Source organism: Schistocerca serialis, chromosome 3, assembly GCF_023864345.2.
Source record: "Schistocerca serialis cubense isolate TAMUIC-IGC-003099 chromosome 3, iqSchSeri2.2, whole genome shotgun sequence".
Lineage (NCBI taxonomy): Eukaryota > Metazoa > Arthropoda > Insecta > Orthoptera > Acrididae > Schistocerca > Schistocerca serialis.
This window is the reverse complement of record NC_064640.1, coordinates 864,428,528-864,454,645: the sequence shown is the minus strand read 5'-3', so window position 1 is coordinate 864,454,645 and position 26,118 is coordinate 864,428,528. Positions and strand designations below refer to the sequence as shown.

General features: G+C 42.5%; 1 protein-coding gene across 1 annotated transcript in view; it reads left to right on the top strand.

The window, feature by feature from the left end:
• Nucleotides 1-22,200, top strand: part of LOC126471276 (Down syndrome cell adhesion molecule-like protein Dscam2) — a 305,238-nt gene extending 283,038 nt beyond the window's left edge. The window contains exon 4 of the mRNA XM_050099394.1: nt 22,022-22,200. Coding sequence (XP_049955351.1) covers nt 22,022-22,200 — 179 coding nt within the window. The remainder of the gene's footprint in view (nt 1-22,021) is intronic.
• The last annotated feature ends 3,918 nt before the right edge of the window (nt 22,201-26,118 follow it).

Here is a 26,118-nt window from a genome sequence, read left to right as displayed (position 1 = left end):
CAGACATTTCAGGGAGGTCTGATTTACTTTATCTATGGTATGGCTAGTAACATTCCACACAAAAAGCTTCTTTCTTCCTTAACAATGCATATGCATATATTCAGAAAAAAATTCATTATCACGATTTAATTAAATTTACAATATTTACAAAATATACAAGGTCACAGACATACACTGAGATCGCAACAAGACATGGAATATCTCGTAATATGGTGTCGGACCTCCATTTTCCCGGCGGAGTGCGGAAACTCAACTTGACGTGGACTCGACAAGTCGTTGGAAGTCTCTTGCAGAATTTCGAGCTATGCTACCAATATAGCCGTCCATAATAGCTAACGCGTTGCCGGTGCAGGATTTTGTGCACGAATTGATCTCTCCATTATGTCTCTTAAACGTCCGATGGGATTCATTTTGGGCGATCTGGGTGGCAAAATCATTCTCATGAATTGTCCAGAATGTTCTTCAAACCAATCGCGAACAACTGTGGCCCGGTAACATTGCGCATTGTCATCCACAAAAATACGTTGTTTGGGAACTTTAAGTCGTGAATCACAAATAGCCGCAAATGGTCTCCAAGCAAGCAGCCGAACATAAACATGTCTAGTCAATGATCGGTTCTATAAAGTCCATGTAAACACAGCCCACACAGTCATGGATCCACCACCAGCTTACACAGTGCCTTGTTGGCAATTTCGTCCATCGCTTCGTGGGGTCTGCACGACATTCGAACCCTACCATCAGCTGCTACCATCTGAAATCGGGCCTCATCCGATGAGATCACGGTTTTCTAGTGTCTAGGGTCCAACCGATATGGTCACGAGACCAAGAGAGGCGCTGTGGACTATGCCGTGCTGTTAGCAAAGGCACTCGCTTCGGTTGTCTGCTGCCGTAGCTCATTAACGCCAAATTTCGCCGCACTGTTCCAACGGATAAATTCGTCGTACGTCCCACATTGATTTCTACGGTCATTTCACGCAGTGTTGCTTGTCTGTTAGCTCAGACAACTTTATGCAAACACCGCTGCTCTCCGTCGTTAAGCGAAGGCCGATGGACACCGCGTTGTCCGTGGTGAGAGGAAATGGCTGAAATGTGATATTCTCGGCACGCTCTTGACACCATGGATCGCGGAATTCACTAGCAGATTGTAAAATGGAATGTCTCAAGCCTCTAGCTCCAACTACCACTTCGCGTTCAAAGTCTGTTAATTGCCGTCGTACGACCATAATCACGTCGAAAATCTTGTCGCATGACTCACTTGAGTGCAAATGACAGCTTCGCCAATGCACTGCCCTTTCATATCTTGTGTAAACGATATCACCTCCATCTCTGTATTCGCATGTCGCTATTGGATGACATTTGTCACCTCACTGTATATCCAGTTGCTGAACAGCCTATACTCAGTTGATATCTTTGTTACCGTCAGGATTCCACTTAACCACCAGGAAATTATCGTTTTTGGCACGCATGTATGGTATGCTGAACAGTTTCGTCTTCTGCACCATAATTACAGCTGGCCGACGTTGTTAAACCCCATTTAGACACTGAGTCAGCATTTCTTCCCGTATTTGTTCTTATTCTGGCGAATATCTTGAGAATGACACTCATCGAAACGTCGCGGATTTTCGACGCAGCTACCCGGATGGAAGCCCGAGAAGATTTCATCAGCAGTATAGACCGGGAAAGCCTACATTCACATAAGACATCTTGAGGTGCTCTTCAAAACCGTGTGGCCTAGACGAAATGCAGGGCATTTGATGCTGTTCTGGGATAACATTGTTCTGCCACACTTCTGCCCATCTGTCTGTTATTGTTACTCCGTTGTCCACCAATAATTGTGCACCTTGTAGTTGTGAATGCCAGTGAAGTCAATTTTTATTGAGTGCTGGTATGTCCTCATGTACAGGGAGGTAACGACCGCCAGCTAGTTTCGTAAACTCCCGCTTTAGAGTAGATTCCACCGTAAAAAGGGGGCAGCTATATGGCAGAGAATGTTGTTGTTGTTGTGGTCTTCAGTCCTGAGACTGGTTTGATGCAGCTCTCCATGCTACTCTATCCTGTGCAAGCTTCTTCATCTCCCAGTACCTACTGCAGCCTACATCCTTTTGAATCTGCTTAGTGTATTCATCTCTTGGTCTCCCTCTACGATTTTTACCCTCCACGCTGCCCTCCAGTAGTAAATTGGTGATCCCTTGATGCCTCAGAACATGTCCTACACAACCGATCCCTTCTTCTAGTCAAGTTGTGCCACAAACTCCTCTTCTCCACAATTCTATTCAATACCTCCTCATTAGGTATGTGATCTACCCATCTAATCTTCAGCATTCTTCTGTAGCACCACATTTCAAAGCTTCTATTCTCTTCTTGTCTAAACTATTTATCGTCCACGTTTCACTTCCATACATGGCTACACTCCATACAAATACTTTGAGAAACGACTTCCTGACACTTAAATCAATACTCGATGTTAACAAAGTTCTCTTCTTCACAAACGCTTTCCTTGCCATTGCCAGTCTACATTTTATATCCTCTCTACTTCGAGCATCATCAGTTATTTTGCTCCCCAAATAGCAAAACTCCTTTACTGCTTTAAGTGTCTTATTTTCTAATCTAATTCCCTCAGCATCACCCGACTTAATTCGACTACATTCCATTATCATCGTTTTGCTTTTATTGATGTTCATCTTATACCCTCCTTTCAAGACACTGTCCTGCCGGCCGAAGTGGCCGTGCGGTTAAAGGCGCTGCAGTCTGGAACCGCAAGACCGCTACGGTCGCAGGTTCGAATCCTGCCTCGGGCATGGATGTTTGTGATGTCCTTAGGTTAGTTAGGTTTAATTAGTTCTAAGTTCTAGGGGACTAATGACCTCAGCAGTTGAGTCCCATAGTGCTCAGAGCCATTTGAACCATTTGAACCAAGACACTGTCCATTCCGTTCAACTGCTCTTCCAAGTCCGTTGCTGTCTCTGTCAGAATTACAATGTCATCGGCGAATCTCAAAGTTTTTATTTCTTCTCCATGGATTTTAATACCTACTCCTACTGGCAGAGAATAGGCAACCTAAACTTGCAGTGGTTCTGATTGTTCCCGTGATAATGGCATAGTTTGGTTGAGCTACGTGTCTGGTGTATGGGCTGTTGATCCAGACTGCAGCGCAGTATTCTGCCACGGGGTACACCAGTCCCATTGCACAGGCTCTTAGTTTTGGACCTGATGATTACCATGTTTTTGCAGCATGGAGGCAGCTCTCAGCAACTGCTCCTTAAAACCGAGCGTCCTGTCAAGAGTGACCCCTAGGTAACGTAGACTTCTGTTTTGCGTCAGCTATTTCTCTTCAGAATATACCTTTATTTCCTCGTTGGCAAGCTGTTTGTTATGTTGGAAACTGGTGACTTCTTTTTTGGCAGCTCTTGGCTGTAGCGTCAATTTCCGGACGTATTTGCTAACAATTGGTAGCACAGCGCTTAAGACAAACTCAGTAGCGCCCAGTCTCAGTGATTCACAGTGAGAACTCAATCAACAACATATTATCCAAATTTCCTTGAGTTTGTCTTAGGCATGTGTGTTATATGCAGGGCAAACAGAAGAGGGGCTGGCACTGATCCTTGCTGAAGCCCATTATTAAGCCTCATTGGAGGGTTCATATTATCGTCCATTACAACTTGGAAGCTTTTGTTGCTGAATATAGTTATGATGACTTTTCCAAGCTTAAGATATCGTATGACTAGTACAAGTTTGAATATTACAGTATAATAAGCCGCTGTTTGGTCGTGCTAACTAAAGAAATGGATCGAGGGAGGTCGGATACTTGATGTGGATAATAGCGTATAATCTGCCACGACCTTTATGCCACGACCTCTGACGCCGTGCATGTCCAGTTACATACATCAGAGACTATAGCCATCGATCAAACCTGTGGTAACGTCCTTATATCCGGAGAAAGGTATTTATATTGTGGCTGAAAAGCCAGCATGAATTGCATGGCGTTTTCCAACAGTTGGCTAAGTTTCAAGTTCAGAATTAAGTCCGATAGCAATACGATCCGTTGTGTGAGGGTACAAAGAACGTCCTCGATGATGTTTAGTGGACTTTATTATAAGTAAAGCTGACATTTCGAAAAAATGTTAGCGCTATTCACATGACGTGGCTAAGAACGTTATGCGACATACAGATATCCATTCTTTTTCGATCTTTTACTCCCTAAGACACGTCATAAATATTTCATCGTCACGTAATGCAAAATTTCGTGAAGGTTATGTTTTTGGGACATAAGTAGTGTCTCATTTCACAATGAGTCAGGGAAAGCAACACCGCGCAGGTGATATAATGGAAAATGCTGGCTCATTGGTAAAATGGTCCAGTGGGTAGTCCGTCGAAAGCTGAACACATATCAAGCAAAAAAAAAAAACAGAAAGGTGTACTGAACTGTGAAAGCCGGACGGAGTGGCCGTGCAGTTCTAGGTGCTACAGTCTGGAGCTAGCGACCGTTACGGTCGCAGGTTCGAATCCTGCCTCGGACATGGATGTGTGATGTTCTTAGGTTAAGTTAGGTTTAATTAGTTCTAAGTTCTAGGCGACTGATGACCTGAGAAGTTAAGTCGCATAGTGCTCAGAGCCATTTGAACCACTTTGAACTGTGAAAAAAGAAGCAAAATATAAACAGTGAATGGTCCAAGCTAAAGATGTGTAAAATCGAGAGAATTCCAAGAATAACGGTGTAGTGATCGTGTGGTCACGGTGTTAGACTGCAAAGCGGGAGATGCGTGTCCAAATCTCCATCGTGCCCCTTTTTTCGCAAAATTATGAACGTTCCGTCCAGTCACTGACATGTCTGTTCTCCTTCTGTAGCCTTGGGAATTTTCATTTTATACGTTGGTTACAGAGTATGAGTCATGTGGTAAGAAAGTATTACCGTCGCAAGTGAATGTGATGAACAGTGAGAGCAGGCGAGATGCCTCATAGACCTCTCACAGAAACGAAAACTGACAAATAAACTGGGGTGAACTACGTTACAACGAAGGAATTGAAGAGCCAAAATTTCCAAAACGGAACGCAAGAGGCATAACATGTGGTACTTGTGTAGAACAAACAAGAGGTATGTACGTCTGGATGTCCCTTCATTACACGTCGCTGTTGCAAATGGACGTTACACCACGATACAGACACAAATTTGGAATACAGCAAACAGACACGTTAACGACTGAACGGACATTTCATAATTTTGTGAAACAAAATTACAAGGGCTACAAGAGAGATTTGAACAGGGATCACCCCCTTCGCGGTCCAACATGATGACCACATAACCACGACGGCGTAGCTACTAAAGCTCGCTCGATGTTGCACGTCTTGAGCCTGGACCGTCCACTGTTTCGATTTTGCTTCTTTTTTCACAGTTCAGTACAACTTCTTCCAGTTTTCATGCTTGATTTATGTTGAGCTTCTGACGGGCTATCCATTGGACCATCTTACAACTAAATCTGAAGGGGGGGGGGGGCAATGGGGAGTTTCCCTTGTCAGAAATCACTAATAACAAGAAGTTTTGAGAATTTGGAGTACTAGTTGTTTGCAGTTGCGTCTTATTCGATGAATCCGGAAACACGTCAAGTAGAACACGAAAGAAAATTTGCATTATTGACAGAGAAGCGTCTGAATGAGGTCGTAAATGGAAATTAATATGAAACTTTTTATAGATCACAGGGTAGTACTGTTGATAGAGATTACTCATGAATTGTTACGACACTGAACAAATATCGTAAACGCATGCTTGCCGTACTCAAAAATGGTTCAAATGGCTCTGAGCACTATGCGACTTAACTTCTGAGGTCATCAGTCGCCTAGAACTTAGAACTAATTAAACCTAACTAACCTAACATCTCGTGGTCGTGCGGTAGCGTTCTCGCTTCCCACGCCCGGGTTCCCGGGTTCGATTCCCGGCGGGGTCAGGGATTTTCTCTGCCTCGTGATGACTGGGTGTTGTGTGCTGTCGTTAGGTTAGTTAGGTTTATTTAGTTCTAAGTTCTAGGGGACTGATGACCATAGATGTTAAGTCCCATAGTGTTCAGATCCATTTGAACCATTTTTGAACTAGCCTAAGGACATCACACGCATCCATGCCCGAGGCAGGGTTCGAACCTGCGACCGTAGCGGTCGCTCGGTTCCAGACTGCAGCGCCCAGAACCGCACGGCCACTCCGGCCATGCTTGCCGTACTCATGAAGCTATCCAGTTCATGTAATTTTCGGTCCATTGAGAAATGGGCTGAAAACACTTGCTCCTTTTTTCGCTGGAAACATAATAACGCAGAAGTGCTACATTGCTGTCAGCGGAAAAGAAGCTTTAATAAAAATAACAAGGCCCACATTTTCCTTTAGTACTATTTCATAGCGCAGTAGGCCCTCATTTTCCTTCAGTTACTATTTCATAGCGCAGCAATTTCTTTCGTACACATGCCCGATTACGCACGACACTCCGTGCTAGTACTCATTTCATACAACAGTGATAAGAGTAACAGACAAAATTAATTCGTTATTATCTACACAAAAGTTGCATAAAATACTGAATGAACTACATCCAAAAATCAAATTCACAACGGAATCTGAAACCAATAAAACTATAACTTTTTGGACCTTACAATCAAAAATAGTAACAATGAGCACAAATTTGAAATATACCGAAAACACACAACATCAGACAACATTATTAACAGAAACTCTTGTCACCCGAACTCTCACAAATTCGCGTTTTTTAACACAATGATTAACACACTAAATCTACCTTTAGAACATACAGCCATACAAAATGAATTTGCAGTCCTTACTTACGTAGCTCAACAAAATAACTTTGATCCTAGCATAGTGCGAAAACTATACGTCAAACACCGTAAACCTAAGTCCATTAAGGCACACAGCGACATAAAATTAACGAAAGAAATACAAAAAAAACTAAAGTTCAAATACATACCGCCAACTTACACATGGCAATTATTCAACAAACTGAACACATTACTAAAGAAGACAGCAGTTAAATTCTCGTACGGAACCAGACACAACCTCAAAACGCTAATCCATTCCGATAAAGCAACACCACCACTTCACACGCAACCAGTCATATATAAAATAAATTTTAGAAACTCTGATAAATTCTACATAGGACAGACAGGCAGATCACGGATTGCGCAGCCCCTCCCGCTGGAGGTTCATGGGTGTGTGTGTTTTGTTCTTAGAATAAGTTAGTTTAAATAGTGTGAAAGTCTAGGGACCGATGACCTTAGCAGTTTGGTCCCTTAGGAACACACACACACACACACACACACACACACACACACACACACAGGCAGAATCTTTGAAATTAGGAACGGAGAATAATATAAATAATTAGCGACGCAAACCAATCCACGTTCTTCAACCATCTAAAAACAGAAAATCATGAAGCTGATCACATAACAAACGCAATGAAAATCTTACGTATGACACCAAAGTGGCTTAAAATGAACGTTTTGGAAAAAATCTAAATCTCTATACACTCACGAACAGACCCTGATAAAATGTTAAACGAACTAACAGACCTAAAACATAAAAATTTTCTAGTCAACTGCATTGAAACCGTACAGCTCGATTTGGGTTAGTAATAAAATAAAAAAACGCGGATATATAAACCCTACAAAAATTACACTATCACGTCATACATAATTACGATACATAGGCAAGTGAATAAACAAAGTGTAACCATACAGCATAGCTAGATTAGCTGTCAAAAACACAACAGTATGTACAAGCGATAAAATACCTAGTTTACATTTGCGTACAACAGCAATTAACAGAGTTAAATAAGTTAAATATTTAAAAAATTTGCTGCAGTTGGAAACGCCCTATGCAGCAATAAGATTATAAAACAGCGTCAGCGCTACGATGTTATTATTTGTATTGTTACAACTTTTAAGAAAGAGTATTTGATTGCAGATAGCCTGAAGATGGCGAAATGTCGAAATAGGCCTACTGCTAATGTAAAACGTCTAGTAATTAACAATTATAGCAGCATTCTGATACATTAGCGTTTTTATATTTTGTCATTGCAAAACATCCACCATTCTGCGGGCCCAAGAGAAAATAAGCCATACTTTCAACTCCACATATAATTCGACAATTTATATCTACTTCTACGTGTGATTCTGGAATTTTTTTATTTTACTTTTTTTTAATAAAAAATACTAAGGTGCGAAGTTAAATAGTTTATACGTGCTCCAGAACTCTAGTTGTTTTTAGGATCGGAAGTAAACCTGTACGGGTGGAACTTTTGAACACACTCCTCTCTGCTCTCTTACTAATGGTACATTTTATGGTGTGTTGTTCTCACATATAGAGATCGTAGCAATGGTCGCACAGAATATTTAATTTCCAATAACTTCAATGTTAGTCACTTTCACAAATATATTTCTGTCTGGAGTACTTACGAGTAGCGAAAGGGATCAACATACAGGGTAGAGTGTAGTAAATATTTCTTTTTATAAGAATCCCATCACAGATACACTGAACTGTACGACGAGCCACAGGTGTAACAGCAAAAGAAGCTGGCGTCGAGTCCAGTTTTCAAGATCGTCCAAGCATACCAGTTATTCAGATGTACATCATTCACGTCAGTGAAATGGAAAGGGAGAAATGTTCAAGATAGGAGACTTAATGGTATACATAAATTTGAAACAGGTAATTACGTTTGCGATTTCACTACAGTACGGTCGAACAAAAAATAAAAGGTAGTATATCATATATGTAATTCATACCACTCAGTACCACCGATGCAGACGTACTGTGTATTAACATATTCTTTTTCGTCCGAAGCGCGCGTAGAATTGCGAATCTCATCAGATGTAAATATCATTTAAAGCAGTCATCAAAGAAACAATAAGAAGGCGTTTATAATAGAGTGTGTTATAAAATATTATTCACATTTCCATAGTTAAAGTATTAGAAATATTAGATGCACGTTTCAAGATTTTATGTCTAATGATTTCGCCTTACCGTCTAACATACATTAACTGCATACAGAATTCGACTAGGAAGTAACAAACTCTCTGAGACGGCTCTTTTACAAACTGCGCCAAAAGATTTATATTTCTTGGGTGTTCAGGCTTTCTAAGCTACAGTGCCAGCTTACAACTTGGTAAGAACTGGATACACTCCAATTTCAGTCACAATTAGTACGAGATCTTATTATTTGTGAAGACTCTTGTAATTTACGAAGTCTGATGGGTTACTTTATTTTCTTCCAGTTTTAACAGATCGTTAACACACAGGTCAACGATTACTACTTTATAAATACATGGCTTTTACCAGTCAAGAAATGGCGATGTCTTTATCTCATTGCGACGTAGTTTATATGGGGTACTGTACTCAGTAGGCTACCAATATCACAAACGCTGCTCCAGTCACCACGTCAGTAGCGGCAGCTGAGTGTCTACATTGCCATCAGCATTACGTACTTCATAAAACAACTTAATCAGAAACTTCTTATTCAGCCTTACAAATTCTGACAGACTACTATAATTTCTGTAACATTACGTTCACTCAATAACTGATGAGTGGAAACTGGTACTACCAGCCCTTTCTCTAATTATAATCTGAGGAACCGTAACGCAAATTAATAGTAAAGGATATTGTACTTTTATTTTCATTATAGAAATCACTTATGTAAATACAAATCAATATTCTTCACTTTATGAAACGCCTCCTCAAGCGGTATAAAAATACTCTCTTCGATAACGTTCCCCGAAAATTTTCCCTTTGGCACATAATGACGTAGTAGGTATTGCGAAACACAACCGTCTACTTCCTAAGCGAGAATAGCATCGGATTTCCTGCATGTATTCTTATTTTCTAAACAAATTTGATTTTCCATGAAGTAAATAAAACTCAATGATATTACTGAGATATTTTTTGTCTCATGTACGCAAATAACTATTTCATGTTAGTTGTACGTAAGAGACTTGGTACTAAAACTGGAGCCATTATCATAATGAAAATTGTGCAAATCAGTTTCCTCTATTACACACGCAAATAAATACATCAACATAAATTAGATTTATATATTTTAGTCTGCCATGGCTATGACGGAAATGCCGGAACAGTAAATGCACTTCCATATTATAATCACTGACAAAGATAGCCGGCCGCGGTGGTCTCGCGGTTCTAGGCGCGCGGTCCGGAACCGTGCGACTGCTACGGTCGCAGGTTCGAATCCTGTATCGGGCATGGATGTGTGTGATGTCCTTAGGTTAGTTAGGTTTAAGTAGTTCTAAGTTCTAGGGGACTGATGACCACAGCTGTTAAGTCCCATAGTGCTCAGAGCCATTTGAACCATTTGAACTGACAAAGATAATTTCACTCCCTGCCAGTGATGCTATAATTTGGCCAAAAAGGAAATAGTGAGCTACAGTAACTCATCCTGATCACTTAGTTAAAGGTTTAAATGTACAAGAAAAATGGGAGGAGGTGGGATAGAAGTGAAGGTCACGGCACGATTCCGCTTCACCCTTAGTTACAGATTACCATCGCTGTACATACAATGGCTAACTAAAGAAAAGTAAAGCTACCAGAATGCGCGGAGGAAACGAAATGAAACTTCACGGTCAGGGAGGGTATGTGACGTTATTTCAGTCATTACAATATAGAGTAAAATTTACAAAGAACTTAGCAGTATTAGCTCACTTATCGGTACGACGTTGGACCCTCGCTAGCCTGTACGGATGGACTGATTCGGTTGTGAAGGGTATCATAAAGGCGCTTTATCGTTCTGAAGGCAAGATGACCTACAACTGTCGTAACTGGGTAGTGGTACTGGGACGGAATTGACATCCGAGCTGATTCCACACATGTTCTATCGGGGACAGATCTAGGGATCTTGCTGGCCACTAGAGTACCTCAACATCCTGCAAGCAGTTCACAGACGCATAATCGACGTTCTACGAGCATTGTCGTGTTGGAAAATGGCCCCATGATACAGTTGCATAGGAGGTAACACAAGAGAATGCTGGATGTCTCTGCCGCACCGTGGTGTCGTCACAGTCACAATCATTACCAGCTGTGACCTGAAGTCACACCCGATGATTTCCCACACTATTACCCACCAAGAGAAGCACCACTGTGCCTTTCCAAAACATTTGAATAATGGCACCTTTCCCTAGGTTACCGCGTCATACTCGCCGACGATTTTATTTATTAATCGTATGGCTATGGGCCCCCGTCGGGCAGACCGTTCGCCGTGTGCCGGTCTTTCAATTTGACACCACTTCGGTGACCTGCAGTCGATGAGGACAACACAACACCCAGTCCATGGGCGGAGAAAATTCCCCGACCCAGCCGGGAATCGAACCCGGGCCCAGAGGATTGACTATCCGTCACGCTGACCATTCAGCTATCGGGAGCGGACAATTCGCCGACGATGATCATCCGGGATAGTACGGAACCGCGATTCATCACTGAACACAATGCGACACCATTCATCAGCAGTCCATCTTCCAGGTCATGGCATCATTCAAAAGCCGCCGTTTGAGTAGTTGTGTTAATAGCAATCCAAGCATGGGACGGTAATTTCCTAGTCCGACTGCCGCTAGTCTCCAACCAGTGGTGCGGGATGACACACAACACTGCAGGCGTAGATGTGAAGGAGTTGCAATGCGATCGGTTCAAAAGAAGACGATCCTCCCTTGTTATAGTCAGGTGTGGTTGACCGGAACCCTGACGACGAGTGCGCCTGCCGTCACTTTCCCATGCAGTTCAACATCGGCCCACTGTCACACCCGAATGCTCCACAAATCTGGATATTTCAAGATTCAACCAGCACGCCAACTGGAGGCCCACAATAGGGACCCTTTCAAACTCTGTCAGGTGCTGATAACGATGTCTCACACGAGTACGCGGCATCTCCGTGTCCCTCGCAATGATCACTTAATATCGGATGATATCCACGCCCCTTACATACCCTATCAGACCTGGTAACAACTCTTAACACGTACTGAAGTAATGCCTCCGATGCCCGTTCTACCTGTCGCAGAGACAGCTCATAATCATTTACATACCCACCGATGCTGTGTACGAGTACGAAGTTACAAGGGCTATTCGGAAAGAAAGGTCTGATCGGTCGCGAAATCGGAACCACAGTGGTAATCAAAAATGTATTATTTGCAACAGTTTGCTTTGTCTCTCAGCTACTTCTCTAATTAGTAGCCGCTCCAACTGAGACATTTGTCGTAGCTTCGTACCAATGCCCTCGTCGTAGAAGGCAGACGCCAGTGCTTTCTCTATACTAATGTGCAGCTTGTTGTTTGTGATGTGTCGACAGAAGGGCCGACACAGTGTTATTTTGAGGGGGCCGATAGGCACGCTATCTAACGCAGATGGGCGTGAATTTTGGAACAGGATAACTATTGAATGGTAGCAAGAAAAGTACGTAACTGCTTTATACTTAACTTTAATGACTCCTTGTGATACATCTCTCTTGACTATACAAATGCGACTCGTAAGATACATGCACTGTTACAATTGGCGCCTTGCTAGGTCGTAGCCATGGACTTAGCAGAAGGCTATTGTAACTGACTCTCGGCAAATGAGAGGAAGGCTTCGTCCGTATTGTCGCTAGCAATGTCGTCCGTACAACTGGGGCGAGTGCTCTATCGTATCTCGAGACCTGCCTTGTGGTGGCGCTAGGTCTGCGATCACACAGTGGCGACACGCGGGTCCGACATGTACTAAATGGACCGCGGCCGATTTAAGCTACCACCTAGCAAGTGTGGTGTCTGGCGGTGACACCACAGTTTGTGCCAAAATGTTGTCTTCAAGGCTAGCGGTTCATGTGAGCAGAGATGAAAATTACAGGAGGGCAAGTCCGGGCTGTATGGTTGACAATCAGATACTTCCTCTCGGTAACGCTGCAGGAGAGTCCTCCCGCCCCTGTAATCTGCAACCGAGAACTGCCATGACGAAGAAAATGCATGACAGTTACATTGTGTGGGCTGCATCAGATCAGGCGAAATCTCTAACACGTAATTTATACTTGGTTGGAGGAATTATTTTTTAGGTATCTTTCCTTGTTCAATGTGCTCTCAGAACTGAAAAGAGCGACGTTACGCCATCGATGGGCACACCAGAGACACTGTCCAACACACCTATGCAAAGCTTCATCGGCTCTTTACTGTAGGTTGCAATTCTAGATCTAACGGACCTTACTTTCCTAACAGCCCTCGTACTTTGACATCCGACCATATTTTGTGGGTGATTTTTTTTTTTACGTCTGGTGTATAATTTCCCTTTTATGATCTCACCCAGAAATATAAAATGTTTTCGCTAATGCTTTGTAGTAGCTACTGCAGCAGTTTTGTTGCGGCTCTAAGAACCTCGATTTTCTTCTGTCCTACGATAACCATTTCATTGTTTGCAATGCCACCTTTGTAATGTGGTTACAAGTATCTCTATTTCCTCATGAGAAAAGGGGGAGCAACCACAAAAACATTACGACAATATACAGGTAATGCCTGAGATGCTATACACAGAATTTTCAGTTTAATCAGAAAAATTGAGTCGTCATAATCTTTCTCTCCGGCATCTCTATCTGTGTGTGTGTGTGTGTGTGTGTGTGTGTGTGTGTGTCTTTTACAGCACCAAGAAATGTTTTATACTCACACGGTTTTCGCAGAACGTCTGTCGCACGAAGTGCGTGAAAGGCAGAATTACACTATGTGATCAAAAGTATCCGGACACCCCTAAAAACATACTTTTTCATATTAGGTGCACTGCGCTGATATCTACTGCCAGGTACTCCATATCAGCGAACCCAGCAGTCATCAGACACCGGGAGAGAGCAGAATGAGGCGCTCTGCGGAACTCACTGACTTCGAACGTCTTCAGGTCATTGGGTGTCACTTGTCTCACAAGTCTGTACGCGAGATTTCCACACTCCGAAATATCTCTAGGTCCACTGTTTCCGATGTGATAGTGAATGAAGTGTAAACGTGAAGGGACACGTACAGCACAAAAGTGTACAGGCCGATCTCGTCTCTTGACTGACAGAGACCGCCGACAGTTGAAGAGGGTCGTAATGTGTAATACGCAGTAAGTTATCCAGACCATAACACAAGAATTCCAAACTGCATCAGGATTCACTGCAAGTACTATGACAGTTACACGAAAGGTGAGAAAACTTGGATTTCATGGTCGAGCTGATGCTCATAACCCACACATCACTCCGGTAAATGCCGAACGACAACTCGGTTTGTGTAAGGAGCGTAAACATTGGACGATTGAACAGTGGAAAAACGTTATGTGGTGTGACGAATGACGGTACACAATGTGGAGATCCTATGGCAGGGTTTGGGTATGGCGAATGCCCGGTGAACGTCATCTGTCAGCGTGTGTAGCGCCAACAGTAAAATTCGGAGCCGGTGATGTTGTGTGGTCTTGTTTTTTCATGGAGGGGGCTTGCATCCCTTGTTGATTTGCGTCGCACTATCACTGCACAGGCCTATTTCATTGATGTTTTAAGCACCTTCTTGCTTCCCACTGTTGAAGAGCAATTCGGGGATGGCGATTGCGTCTTTCAACACGATAGAGCACCTCTTCATAATGTACAGCCTGTGGCGGAGTGGTTACACGACAATAACATGCCTGTAACGGACTGGCCTGCACAGAGTCCTGACGTGAATCCTATAGAACACCTTTGGGATGTTTTGGAACGCCGACTTCGTGCCAGGCCTCACCGAGCGACATCGATATTTCCCCTCAGTGCAGCACTCCATGTAGAATGGGCTGCCATTCCGCAAGAAACCTTGCAGCACCTGATTGAACGTATGCCTGCAAGAGTGGAAGCTGTCATCAAGGCTAAGGGGGGGGGGGGGGGTGCGACACCATACTGAATTCCAGCATTACCGATGGAGGGTGCCACGAACTTTTATGCCTTTTTGAGCCAGGTATCTAGATACTTCTGATCACGCAGTGTACTTAAAGTGACGGATCGCCTATCCGTTTGTGGCTAGTGAAGTAAGATCGATTTCCCCAAAACCCGATGAAATGGAAACACGTTAGTCGCAACGAGTAACTTAGCTCCGCAGTAGTACGAGTAACAAGTTATCTGGCACCGCGGTCTTGAGGCTTTCCGAGAGCGTCGTTTCTCAGTGTAAAGAGTTCCGCTACAACGCTTCCGCCCAACTGCTTGGCAGCAGGAAATTATGTGAAAATACTACGCGAAACTAAAGCAGAGACGATATTGGGAGCGTAGAGGTCCAGCTTGAGCTTTTTAACTTCCTAGCTGCAAATGCGCCACCCCAGCAGCCTCTCTTCCTCCTGCTTCGCCCACGCAGCAGACTCAATTACGGCCCGAGAAAATTGGGTTTAGTGGCAGCTCAATGTGCATCGTTCTGGCCGTAGGAGCGCATTGCCGTTCTGAGGAAAGTATGAAACTTAATCACAATTTGGCTCCTTTATTTCGTAACGGTATTCCGTAGAGAAAAAGTATTTTAGCTAGTGATCGTGTGCTGTAAGTGCGTGAACGTTGAAAGACGGAGATGAAATTAATGTAGAGGCGGAATAAGACGTTTCGTATTACTTGGAGATACTTCTGCTTTTCTTTAAATGATAGTAACGTTTCAGAGACTGCTTGCAAATTCCTTAGGAAATGGCAATACAGGAAGCTTAATTTTTTGTAATTATTAGTCAGCCTAATATACAGGGTGGCCAGGAGGAATGATCAGTGTTCAGGGATTTGACAAGAACGATCGGTTGAAGCATCGAAGTTTAGTAAACATGGGATATAAATACTATACCTTAAGAGCTATGATCACTTCTCTTCGATAATGTGAGAAACTTCTCTTCTACTGCAAGGTCTTTGTTTTCCATGTTTTGGTAAGAGTTAGTATGGACGAAAACAAGAAAACATTGTCTAATAAACATGGATCTGAAGTGCATAATTTAAGAGCTACGAGCACTTCTTCATCTTCGCCTCTTATGGAACAAGTGCTTATAGCTTTTAATAGTTCAAATGGCTCTAAGGACTATGGGACTTAACATCTGTTGTCATCGGTCCCCTAGACTTAGAACTACTTAAACCTAACTAACCTAAGTACATCACGTACATCCATGCCAGAAGCAGGGTTCGAACATGCGACCGTAGCAGCAGCGCAGTTCCGGACTTAAGCGCCCAGAACCGCTCGGTCACAGAGGTCGGCATAGCTTTTAAGGTATGTATTTTAGCGCCCATACTTACTCGAGCTTTTTGTTTCGAATGATCGTTCCAGTTACTGACCATTCCTCCCGGGTGCCTGTATACATTCCAAAGAACACTACCAAGATATTTGTCATCCTTCTGTCCGTCCTTTCGAATGATTCGAATAACACAGCACGTTTTGCGACAGAGAAAGACAGTGCATAACCCGTAAAAACGTATTGTGGAAAACATTGTCATAGATGACCGAGTGAAACATGTGGGTAGTTCAGACGTAAGATAAAATGAAGACCTGTAGACACCTTCTGCACTTTCAGAGTTTGACCATGGTGAAATCTTTTATCGTACTTCAGTAATTCTGGTCCTAATGAAAGCTATGTTTCCTTTGGAAAACGCACTTCACTCTGAGAAAGGGCAGTACGTTTGGGATATATTATATTTATGGTAACCATTGCAGAAACGGTCTGTCTACTTAGTTCTGCACCGAAGAGTGATAGTCATTGAGGACACTTTCAACGAATTTGTCCAAACATGAGTTTCCGTATATTTTTCCGTTTAATAAATACCTTACAAACACAGTAGTTATATTCACTTCTTCTGTTTTGTATTTGGATTTCATCGAAAGAATTAAAATAAGAAAGAAATACGAAAAGTAATAAAATATTGCCTCCCAAGTTCTAAGTACAGTGTGAAGTTTTTCGGTAATTTTCTCGACTATCATTTATAAAATCAGGAATCAGAAAACGAAATCATGTGATCTCTGTAATTTTGTTGTTGAACAAAATTCCTTCAGTGTTCATAAAAGATAATACAAGATAATAGCGCCAGAACCACAAAACGTAAGATGGCGAACAAGATACCTAAGGACACCTACAACAAAACAAACCACAAACTCAGAAATAAGACACTACAGAGCTGCCATAATGCGACAAACATTGCATCGAGAAAGTATTACTACACTCAAAGTAGGAGAAGTGATGAAGACAAGAGAGAAAGAAAAATCTTCGAAAAAGTCTGTGATGAAAACATGAGGATGGTAGATACATTTTAACGAACAAATAAGAGCTTTCGAGAACATCTCAAAACAATGGCACAAATTCTAGACTGGATGTGGCACGTTTTTTCTCGTATGAAGGAAGATGAAAAGCGCAGACTAATTCAGCAAATGTTCCAATATTTCAAGCGTTACGACAGCAAAAGCTGTTCTAAGAGACTCAAAATGTTACACGATATGATTATGAATTTCAAACACACAGATCTCGGAACTAAAATTACATATCTAATTTCCAAGAACCGCAAGAAAGGAGACACAGATGTACCACTACACAGCATATGAAACACCAGAGTGAAAGAATGAAAAATACTGGGATGAAAGAAAAAAGATGATCAAACAAAGAATGAATCATGAGTAAGTTTCGCTTGGTCCACTTTTCGTCGGAATCGTGAGGAAGAAAACAAAATCTTTTTTTGAATGTGGAGTATTCATTCAGCACTGAGAGAAACAGAATAGACCTATTTACGGGAATTTCATAGAATATAAATTTTGAAAGCCTAAAATTTAAAAAAATGTAATTTACGGAATTATTTATCCGAATTTATCACATCAATATTGAATGCTGGTCATTAACATTTTAGCGGATAGTTTAAATTTTGAAGAAATACAGCTACTACTGCTCCTGAAACAACGACCTGCTGGTATAGCGTATTACGCATGTCGCTAGCTTGCGACTCAGAGATAAACGCTAGAGATAAGAACGACTCTTTGTGAAGCCACATGTACATTAACAACTGCTTAGGGCCACCAATCGATGCCATATCAATTCCTGGTAATCATTCATAGTTAGTGATGTGTTAAGTCAAGGCGCGCTCATATAACATCACTAGCATTGTAAATAACATAAAATGGCACACACTTCACGGAATGTGCAGTATTCGAGAGACCAGCCACCAGTAAGCCTTTAAAAGAAGATGTTCATCTATATCTAGAAAGTGTTTTAGAACTACCTTCATGGCTTAAACGTAAGGATTACCACTGTGGAATCATACCAAGGAAAATAGTGCGCTCTTCCTACTCCACGTGCCAATAGTGAATAGAATGAAGGTAACATAGAAGATTACTACTCGAAAGTTATAGCTGCCGTTTCAATAGCAGCGTAGTATGCAGATGTAGACACAACGCATTGCTACTTTCTCGCGTAATGGAAGATATCAGCGGAGCCGCTGCTCGTAATAGGAATCGATTTCCATCAGGAGCAGCCCGGCGCGTAAATGGCAGCGAGAGGCCATTAAACGCCATCGAAGTTACGTTCAGCAGCGCTCCTTAAGATAACTGCACCAAGGTAATTAAACGCGAGGTCCTTCGCTTTAACTCTGTGGTTAGCTTTGCTAACGGTGCTAACATGCACCCGTGAACGAGCATTCGTATATCTGGGACATGACCATCAAACATATTAGTACCGCGTCATAGTAAACTACAGAGAAATTACTCAGTCTCTTCAAACGCAAGCCACACAAGTGCCGTGACGTCCTGAGTTTCTATCAGTTATCACTGTTTTTCTGTTGCATTAAATGAGGGACGTACTGAAGAATTAACCGCAGGCGAGAAGCTTTAGTTTGAGTAAGGGATGAGCCGGAAGTTGCGTTGGAACATTATAATGATCCAAAGGTACAAAAAAATCTGCCTCGCAGGACAGTCCTCGCACTGACTTTTACGCGGCGGTTTTGAACAGTAGAGACAAATTAGCTGAGAGGACTCCTGATCCGCAGCAAGTACATAAATATTCGTTTTATAAATTCAAACGCCTTTGTTCTCGTTGTAATCTGTTTTATTTGTTCCATACGCGTTCCGCCTTGTACATTCATGCATCTTCAGTGGATTTAATGTGGAATAATACAGTTGTGATTTTATATGTGACATTTGTATACTAGAAAACAGCTCACGTCATAATTTCTTACAGAAACGGTAGTAGCCGGCCGCGGTGGTCTAGCGGTTCTAGGCGCTCAGTCCGGAGCCGCGCGACTGCTACGGTCGCGGGTTCGAATCCTGCCTCGGGCATGGATGTGTGTGATGTTCTTAGGTTAGTTAGGTTTAAGTAGTTCTAAGTTCTAGGGGACTGATGACCACAGATGTTAAGTCCCATAGTGCTCAGAGCCATTTGAAACGGTAGTGCCACACCAGTAGCGGTGCTCCACAGCAGTTAGCAGATGATGCTGTAATTTACCGTCTAGTAAGGTCATCCGAAGACCAGTATCAGTTGCAAAGCGATTTAGAAAAGATTGCTGTATGGTGTGGTGGTGTGGCAGGTGGCAGTTGACGCTAAATAACGAAAAGTGTGAGGTGATCCACATGAGTTCCAAAAGAAATCCGTTGGAATTCGATTACTCGATAAATAGTACAATTCTCAAGGTTGTCAATTCAACTAAGTACCTGGGTGTTAAAATTACGAACATCTTCAGTTGGAAAGACCACATAGATAATATTGTGGGGAAGGCGAGCCAAAGGTTGCGTTTCATTGGCATGACACTTAGAAGATGCAACAAGTCCACTAAAGAGACAGCTTACACTACACTCGTTCGTCCTCTGTTAGAATATTGCTGCGTGGTGTGGGATCCTTACCAGGTGGGTTTGACGGAGGACATCGAAAGGGTGCAAAAAAGGCAGCTCGTTTTGTATTATCACGTAATAGGGGAGAGAGTGTGGCAGATATGATACGCGAGTTGGGATGGAAGTCATTAAAGCAAAGACGTTTCTCGTCGCGGCGATATCTATTTACAAAATTTCAGTCACCAACTTTCTCTTCCCAATGCGAAAATATTTTGTTTAGCCCAGCCTACATAGGTAGGAATGATCATCAAAATAAAATAAGAGAAATCAGAGCTCGAACAGAAAGGTTTAGGTGTTCGTTTTTCCTGCGCGCTGTTCGGGAGCGGAATGGTAGAGAGATAGTATGATTGTGGTTCGATGAACCCTCTGCCAAGCACTTAAATGTGAATTGCAGAGTAATCATGTAGCTGTAGATGTAGCTTACAAAACGTGAAAATTTACAAAACAAAAAGATAGTGACGTGAAAAAGTGTCGATGTTTTATAAATGAAGTGACCGTGCGATCTCTATCATACGTACAGATAATAAGAAACATTAATTGTGGCTGGAAAATCGAATAACTGTAAATAGTAATTCATTTATGCAAAATTATGACGTGGAATGTTTTCTAATTTATAAACGTGGCATGTAAAGACAAATATGTTTTAGTCGATACTTTATCCACTGGTGACGCCTTAATGTAAAAGGGGAAACGCTCCTGGAACAAACAACATACGAGTACAGACTGCAGCAAAGAAAAGGTGTCTGAAGTTACAAAACGAATAAGTCTAAAAATTCGTGGTTCCCATATTTGAGGCAATTTTATTCACATCACTTTCATTACACCATTTGTTCCTTATTCTCTGAGGCTCGTCTGTTCCAATTTGTCCTCTTAGTTCGAAAGCATCCTGAATCTAAGGAGAGGCATGCAGAAAGACGCACCCTAAGATTTTTATAAATGTGTTTGTTCCCATATGCTTCTGCTGCAATCAGCTACACAATTTTAGCAAACCACCTGCAGTGGAAACGAATACGTCAGAAAGTGACGATGTGAGAAGTGTGTGTATGTGAATCCGAGCGTACAGAGACAGTTGTTGGGCAATATTGTGTAGGGAGTTGGAGGAAAGTATTTGATTTAAATTACTTGTACACAAGAGCACAGGGCGTGTTGAATATTTCTGCGACCTTCTCGCGCTGAATAAACAAAACGGTGAAGAATCACGTTAGTCTTGTCTGAATGTTCTTGAGCTCTTCCATTAACGAACTTCTAGAACGATGGCTTTTTAAGTGACTGTCTTGGAAGATAAAAAATTCTCCTCCAGTCGCGTCATCGTATTATTTATTGCACAATACATATCTAAGGCTGTACGTTCATCATCTGGTGCGTTTTAACGAGAGTTACGTGTTCTTACATTGGTGAACTCAAATTTATCAACATGCAGTACGAGACGAAAAGTGGCGTATAAGGAAATGTTATGCCTATGGTTAAAAATTAAACACGTGTGTATCAGTTACGGTTTTATGTGTTTTATAATTAAATTTAGTCAACTATTTTGAAATGTATCACAATTCGTTAAAGAAATATTACACATTTTTGCCACTGATACGTCTGTGATCCTTAGAAGTGTATAATAACAAGTCATATATATACAAGATACATTACTGTTTTGGATATACATGAAGACATTTTTGTCGTTTTTAAAAACATCAAACGGGCGTACTGATGGAACTAACTGCTTGGGTGTTTATGTGATCTATTTCGTAAAAATTACTGAAGTAGCTCTGGCTTTGAAAATCTGTTTGTTCGTTGATCAATCACACAAACGTCACGGCACAAGCGTCGAGAACAAAAACTTGAAATTCTTCAGAGATATTTCTATTTAGCATCTACCTTCCCCATTACTAGACATACGTTATCATTCCAAGTTAATTGCCATCGAACGGATTCTCCTTTGTTCTTGATGACTAACGCCGATTCTCGTGAAGTATCACCGCTCATATTGACATCAATTTCAGGTCTTTTCATATATTTCTATTGACATTTTACTGATATTTAACAATAATCAAGTTCCATGCTGCCAAGTACTGTCTTCAGTGTGCGACAAGTCGTTAAGGATTTCTTGTGCTAAAGAAGAAAATTCAGATGGATCATATGTCTCGAGGAAAATTTAATTTGTGAAATGTATACATTTTAAGCTGTTGCTGCTTAGCCGTGTAACGTGGGCCTGCGCTGTGTGCAGATGGGAAGCTACACATGCTGCCGACGGGCGAGCTGCTGGTGCGGCACGTGGACGACAGCGACCGCTACCGCTGGTACCAGTGCCGCGCCGTCAACAGACTCACCGGCCTCACCACGCTGAGCGCCGGCCGCGCCAAGTTCTCCGTCACCGGTGAGCGCCCTACTTACTCTTCTCTGTGAACACGCATATTCTGTCTCGCATCTCTCCTGATAAGCTAAACCGAGTACCACACAGGGACTCCAACATACTCCTTTCATTGACACACGGTCACACGCATACGAAAAGATTTACGACGTGTGGTGTGCGTACTGTAAGACCTTCGGTACACACACCATCAGAGTATTTGACTTGTCGCTCTAATGAAGTAGGCGAGTGTCAGCAGTATGTCTCGTGGTCTTATCGCGACGTGTTTATCTTCTTCCGTTAGGTCAGACGATATAAATGCCACTTGCACGCTTAGAGTAGCAGATTGACGGTGACCGACTTTAAACAGAACTTGATTAATTTTCACACACATATATTAAATTAATAACAAGCATAAACATTACTTAACTTGATTCTGGATGCTACTTACAATTGACAATCTGAAGTTCCTTTGGTCTTGGTCCGTTAATCTTATTCTCACATATCTCTTATACTTGACAAAAGTGTCTATACATGTATCTTCATGGCTATGTACAGTAATATGATAATCTTATTAGGCGCAGACTGAAACTTGACTATAAACTGCTACAGACAAATGCAGACTAATGCAGACTGGTACAGGCTGGTTAATCGGAGGTCTGTAAACTCGTTATAATACCTCGCGTGTTAATGTATCACTGCGCGAGTGTGATACGCGAGGAGAAAAGGTTCTACGTTAGCAGCAGTCTCATTGGCTGCGTTACATATTAATACGCGGATAGGCGGAAGCATAATTTGGTCCATCTCTAAGGCAGCGCCATCTCGTAGTGCGGAGACAGACGAGCGCTGCGCCTGCGCTGTTGTGCATAGCGGGGCGCGCTCTATTGGGAAAGTTGTGTACGCGTTGACTACGCGGAACTATGTACACAACACACACCATCAGATTATTTGATTTGTTGCTCTAATGAAGTAGGCGAGTGTCAGCAATATGTCTCGTGGTCTTATTCTGGCGTGTTTATCTTCTTCCGATAGGTCAGACGATAGAAATGCCACTTGCACGCTTAGAGTAGCAGATTGACGGTGACCGACTTGAAACGGAACTTGATTAATTGTCAGACACATTTATTAAAATAATAACAAGCATGAACATTACTTAACTTGATTCTGGATCTACTTACAATTGACAATCTGAAGTTCCTTTGGTCTTGGTACGTTAATCTTATTCTCACATATCTCTTATACTTGACAAAAGTGTCCAAACATTTATCTTCATGGCTATGTACAGGAATATGATATTCTTCTTAGGTGCAGACTGAAACTTGACTATAGACTGGTACAGACTAATGCAGACTGGTACGGACTGGTGCAGACAAATGCAGACTGACTAATCGGAGGTCTGTACACTCATTATAATACCTCGCACGTTAATGTACGAGCTGCATTCAAGTTCTAAGGCCTCCAATCTTTTTTCTCCGGACTGGAAAGAGATAGATAGAAACATGCGCATTGGTTTAAAATGAGGCCATGTTCATTGTGGATACGTCCCAGAGAAGGCAGCACCGTATGGCAGATGGAATTTTACCGCCAGCGGCGAGAATGAGAACTGTTTTAAATACTTAAAATGGCGACGTTTTCCTTACTTGAACAGCGTGCAATCATTCATTTTCTGAATTTGTGTGATGTGAAACCAATTGAAATTCATCGACAGTTGAAGGAGACATGTGGTGATGGAGTTATGGATGTGTCGAAAGTGCGTTCATGGGTGCGACAGTTTAATGATGGCAGAACATCGTGTGACAACAAACCAAAAAACCTTGGGCTCGCACAAGCCGGTCTGACGACATGATCGAGAAAGTGGAGAAAATAGTTTTGGGGGATCGCCGAATGACTGTTGAACAGATCGCCTCCAGAGTTGGCATTTCTGTGGGTTCTGTGCACACAATCCTGCATGACGACCTGAAAATGCGAAAAGTGTCATCCAGGTGGGCGCCACGAATGCTGACGGACGACCACATGGCTGCCCGTGTGGCGTATTGCCAAGCAATGTTGACGCGCAACGACAGCATGAATGGGACTTTCTTTTCGTCGGTTGTGACAATGGATGAGACGTGGATGCCATTTTTCAATCCAGAAACAAAGCGCCAGTCAGCTCAATGGAAGCACACAGATTCACCGCCACCAAAAAAATTTCGGGTAACCGACAGTGCTGAAAAAATGATGGTGTCCATGTTCTGGGACAGCGAGGGCGTAATCCTTACCCATTGCGTTCCAAAGGGCACTACGGTAACAGGTGCATCTTACGAAAATGTTTTGAAGAACAAATTCCTTCCTGCACTGCAACAAAAACGTCCGGGAAGGGCTGCGCGTGTGCTGTTTCACCAAGACAACGCACCCGCACATCGAGCTAACGTTACGCAACAGTTTCTTCGTGATAACAACTTTGAAGTGATTCCTCATGCTCCCTACTCACCTGACCTGGCTCCTAGTGACTTTTGGCTTTTTCCAACAATGAAAGACACTCTCCATGGTCGCACATTCACCAGCCGTGTTGCTATTGCCTCAGCGATTATCCAGTGGTCAAAACAGACTCCTAAAGAAGCCTTCGCCGCTGCTATGGAATCATGGCGTCAGCGTTGTGAAAAATGTGTACGTCTGCAGGGCGATTACGTCGAGCAGTAACGCCAGTTTCATCGATTTCGGGTGAGTAGTTAATTAGAAAAAAAATCGGAGGCCTTAGAACTTGAATGCACCTCGTATCACTGCGCGAAAGTGATCCGCGAGGGGAAAAGGTTCTACGTTAGCAGCAATCTCATTGGCTGCGTTACATATTAATACGCGGATCGGCGGAAGCAGAATTTGGTCCGTCTCTAAGACAGTGCCATCTCGTAGTGCGGAGACGGAAGAGCGCTGCGCCTGCGCTGTTGTGCTTAGCGGGGCGCGCTCTATTGGGAAAGTTGTGTACGCGTTGACTACGCGGAACTATGTACACAACACACACCATCAGATTATTTGACTTGTTGCTCTAATGAAGTAGGCGAGTGTCAGCAATATGTCTCGTGGTCTTATTCTGGCATGTTTATCTTCTTCCATTAGGTCAGACGATAGAAATGCCACTTGCACGCTTAGAGTAGCAGATTGATGGTGACCAACTTGAAACGGAACTTCATTAATTGTCAGACACATTTATTAAAATAATAACAAGCATAAACATTACTTAACTTGATTCTGGATGCTATTTACAATTGACAATCTGAAGTTCCTTTGGTCTTGGTACGTTAATCTTATTCTCACATATCTCTGATATTTGACAAAAGTGTCCATACATTTATCTTCATGGCTATGTACAGGAATATGATATTCTTCTTAGGTGCAGACTGAAACTTGACTATAGACTGGTACAGACTAATGCAGACTGGTACGGACTGGTGCAGACAAATGCAGACTGACTAATCGGAGGTCTGTACACTCATTATAATACCTTGCGCATTAATGTAGCACTGCGCGAGTGTGATCCGCGAGGAGAAAAGGTTCTACGTTAGCAGCAATCTCATTGGCTGCATTACATATTAATACGCGGATAGGCGGAAGCAGAATTTGGTCTGTCTCTAAGACAGCGCCATCTCGTAGTACGGAGACGGACGAGCGCTGCGCCTGCGCTCTTGTGCTTAGCGGAGCGCGCTCTAGTGGGAAAGTTGTGTACGCCCTGACTATGTGGAAATATGTACACAACACGAGGGTTGTGCAGAAAGTAAGTTCCGATCGGTAGCGAAATGGAAAGCACAGTGAAAACCAGAAACGTTTTATTTGCAACAGTTAGGTACACCTTCCACCTTCTTCTCTACATAGTCGCCGCTCCAACTCCGAGTGTTATCAAAGTGTTGTATCAACTTCCCAATATCCTCGTCATAGAAAGCAGCCGCCTGTGCTTTAGGGGTTGGGGTTGTTTGGGGAAGGAGACCAGACAGCGAGGTCAT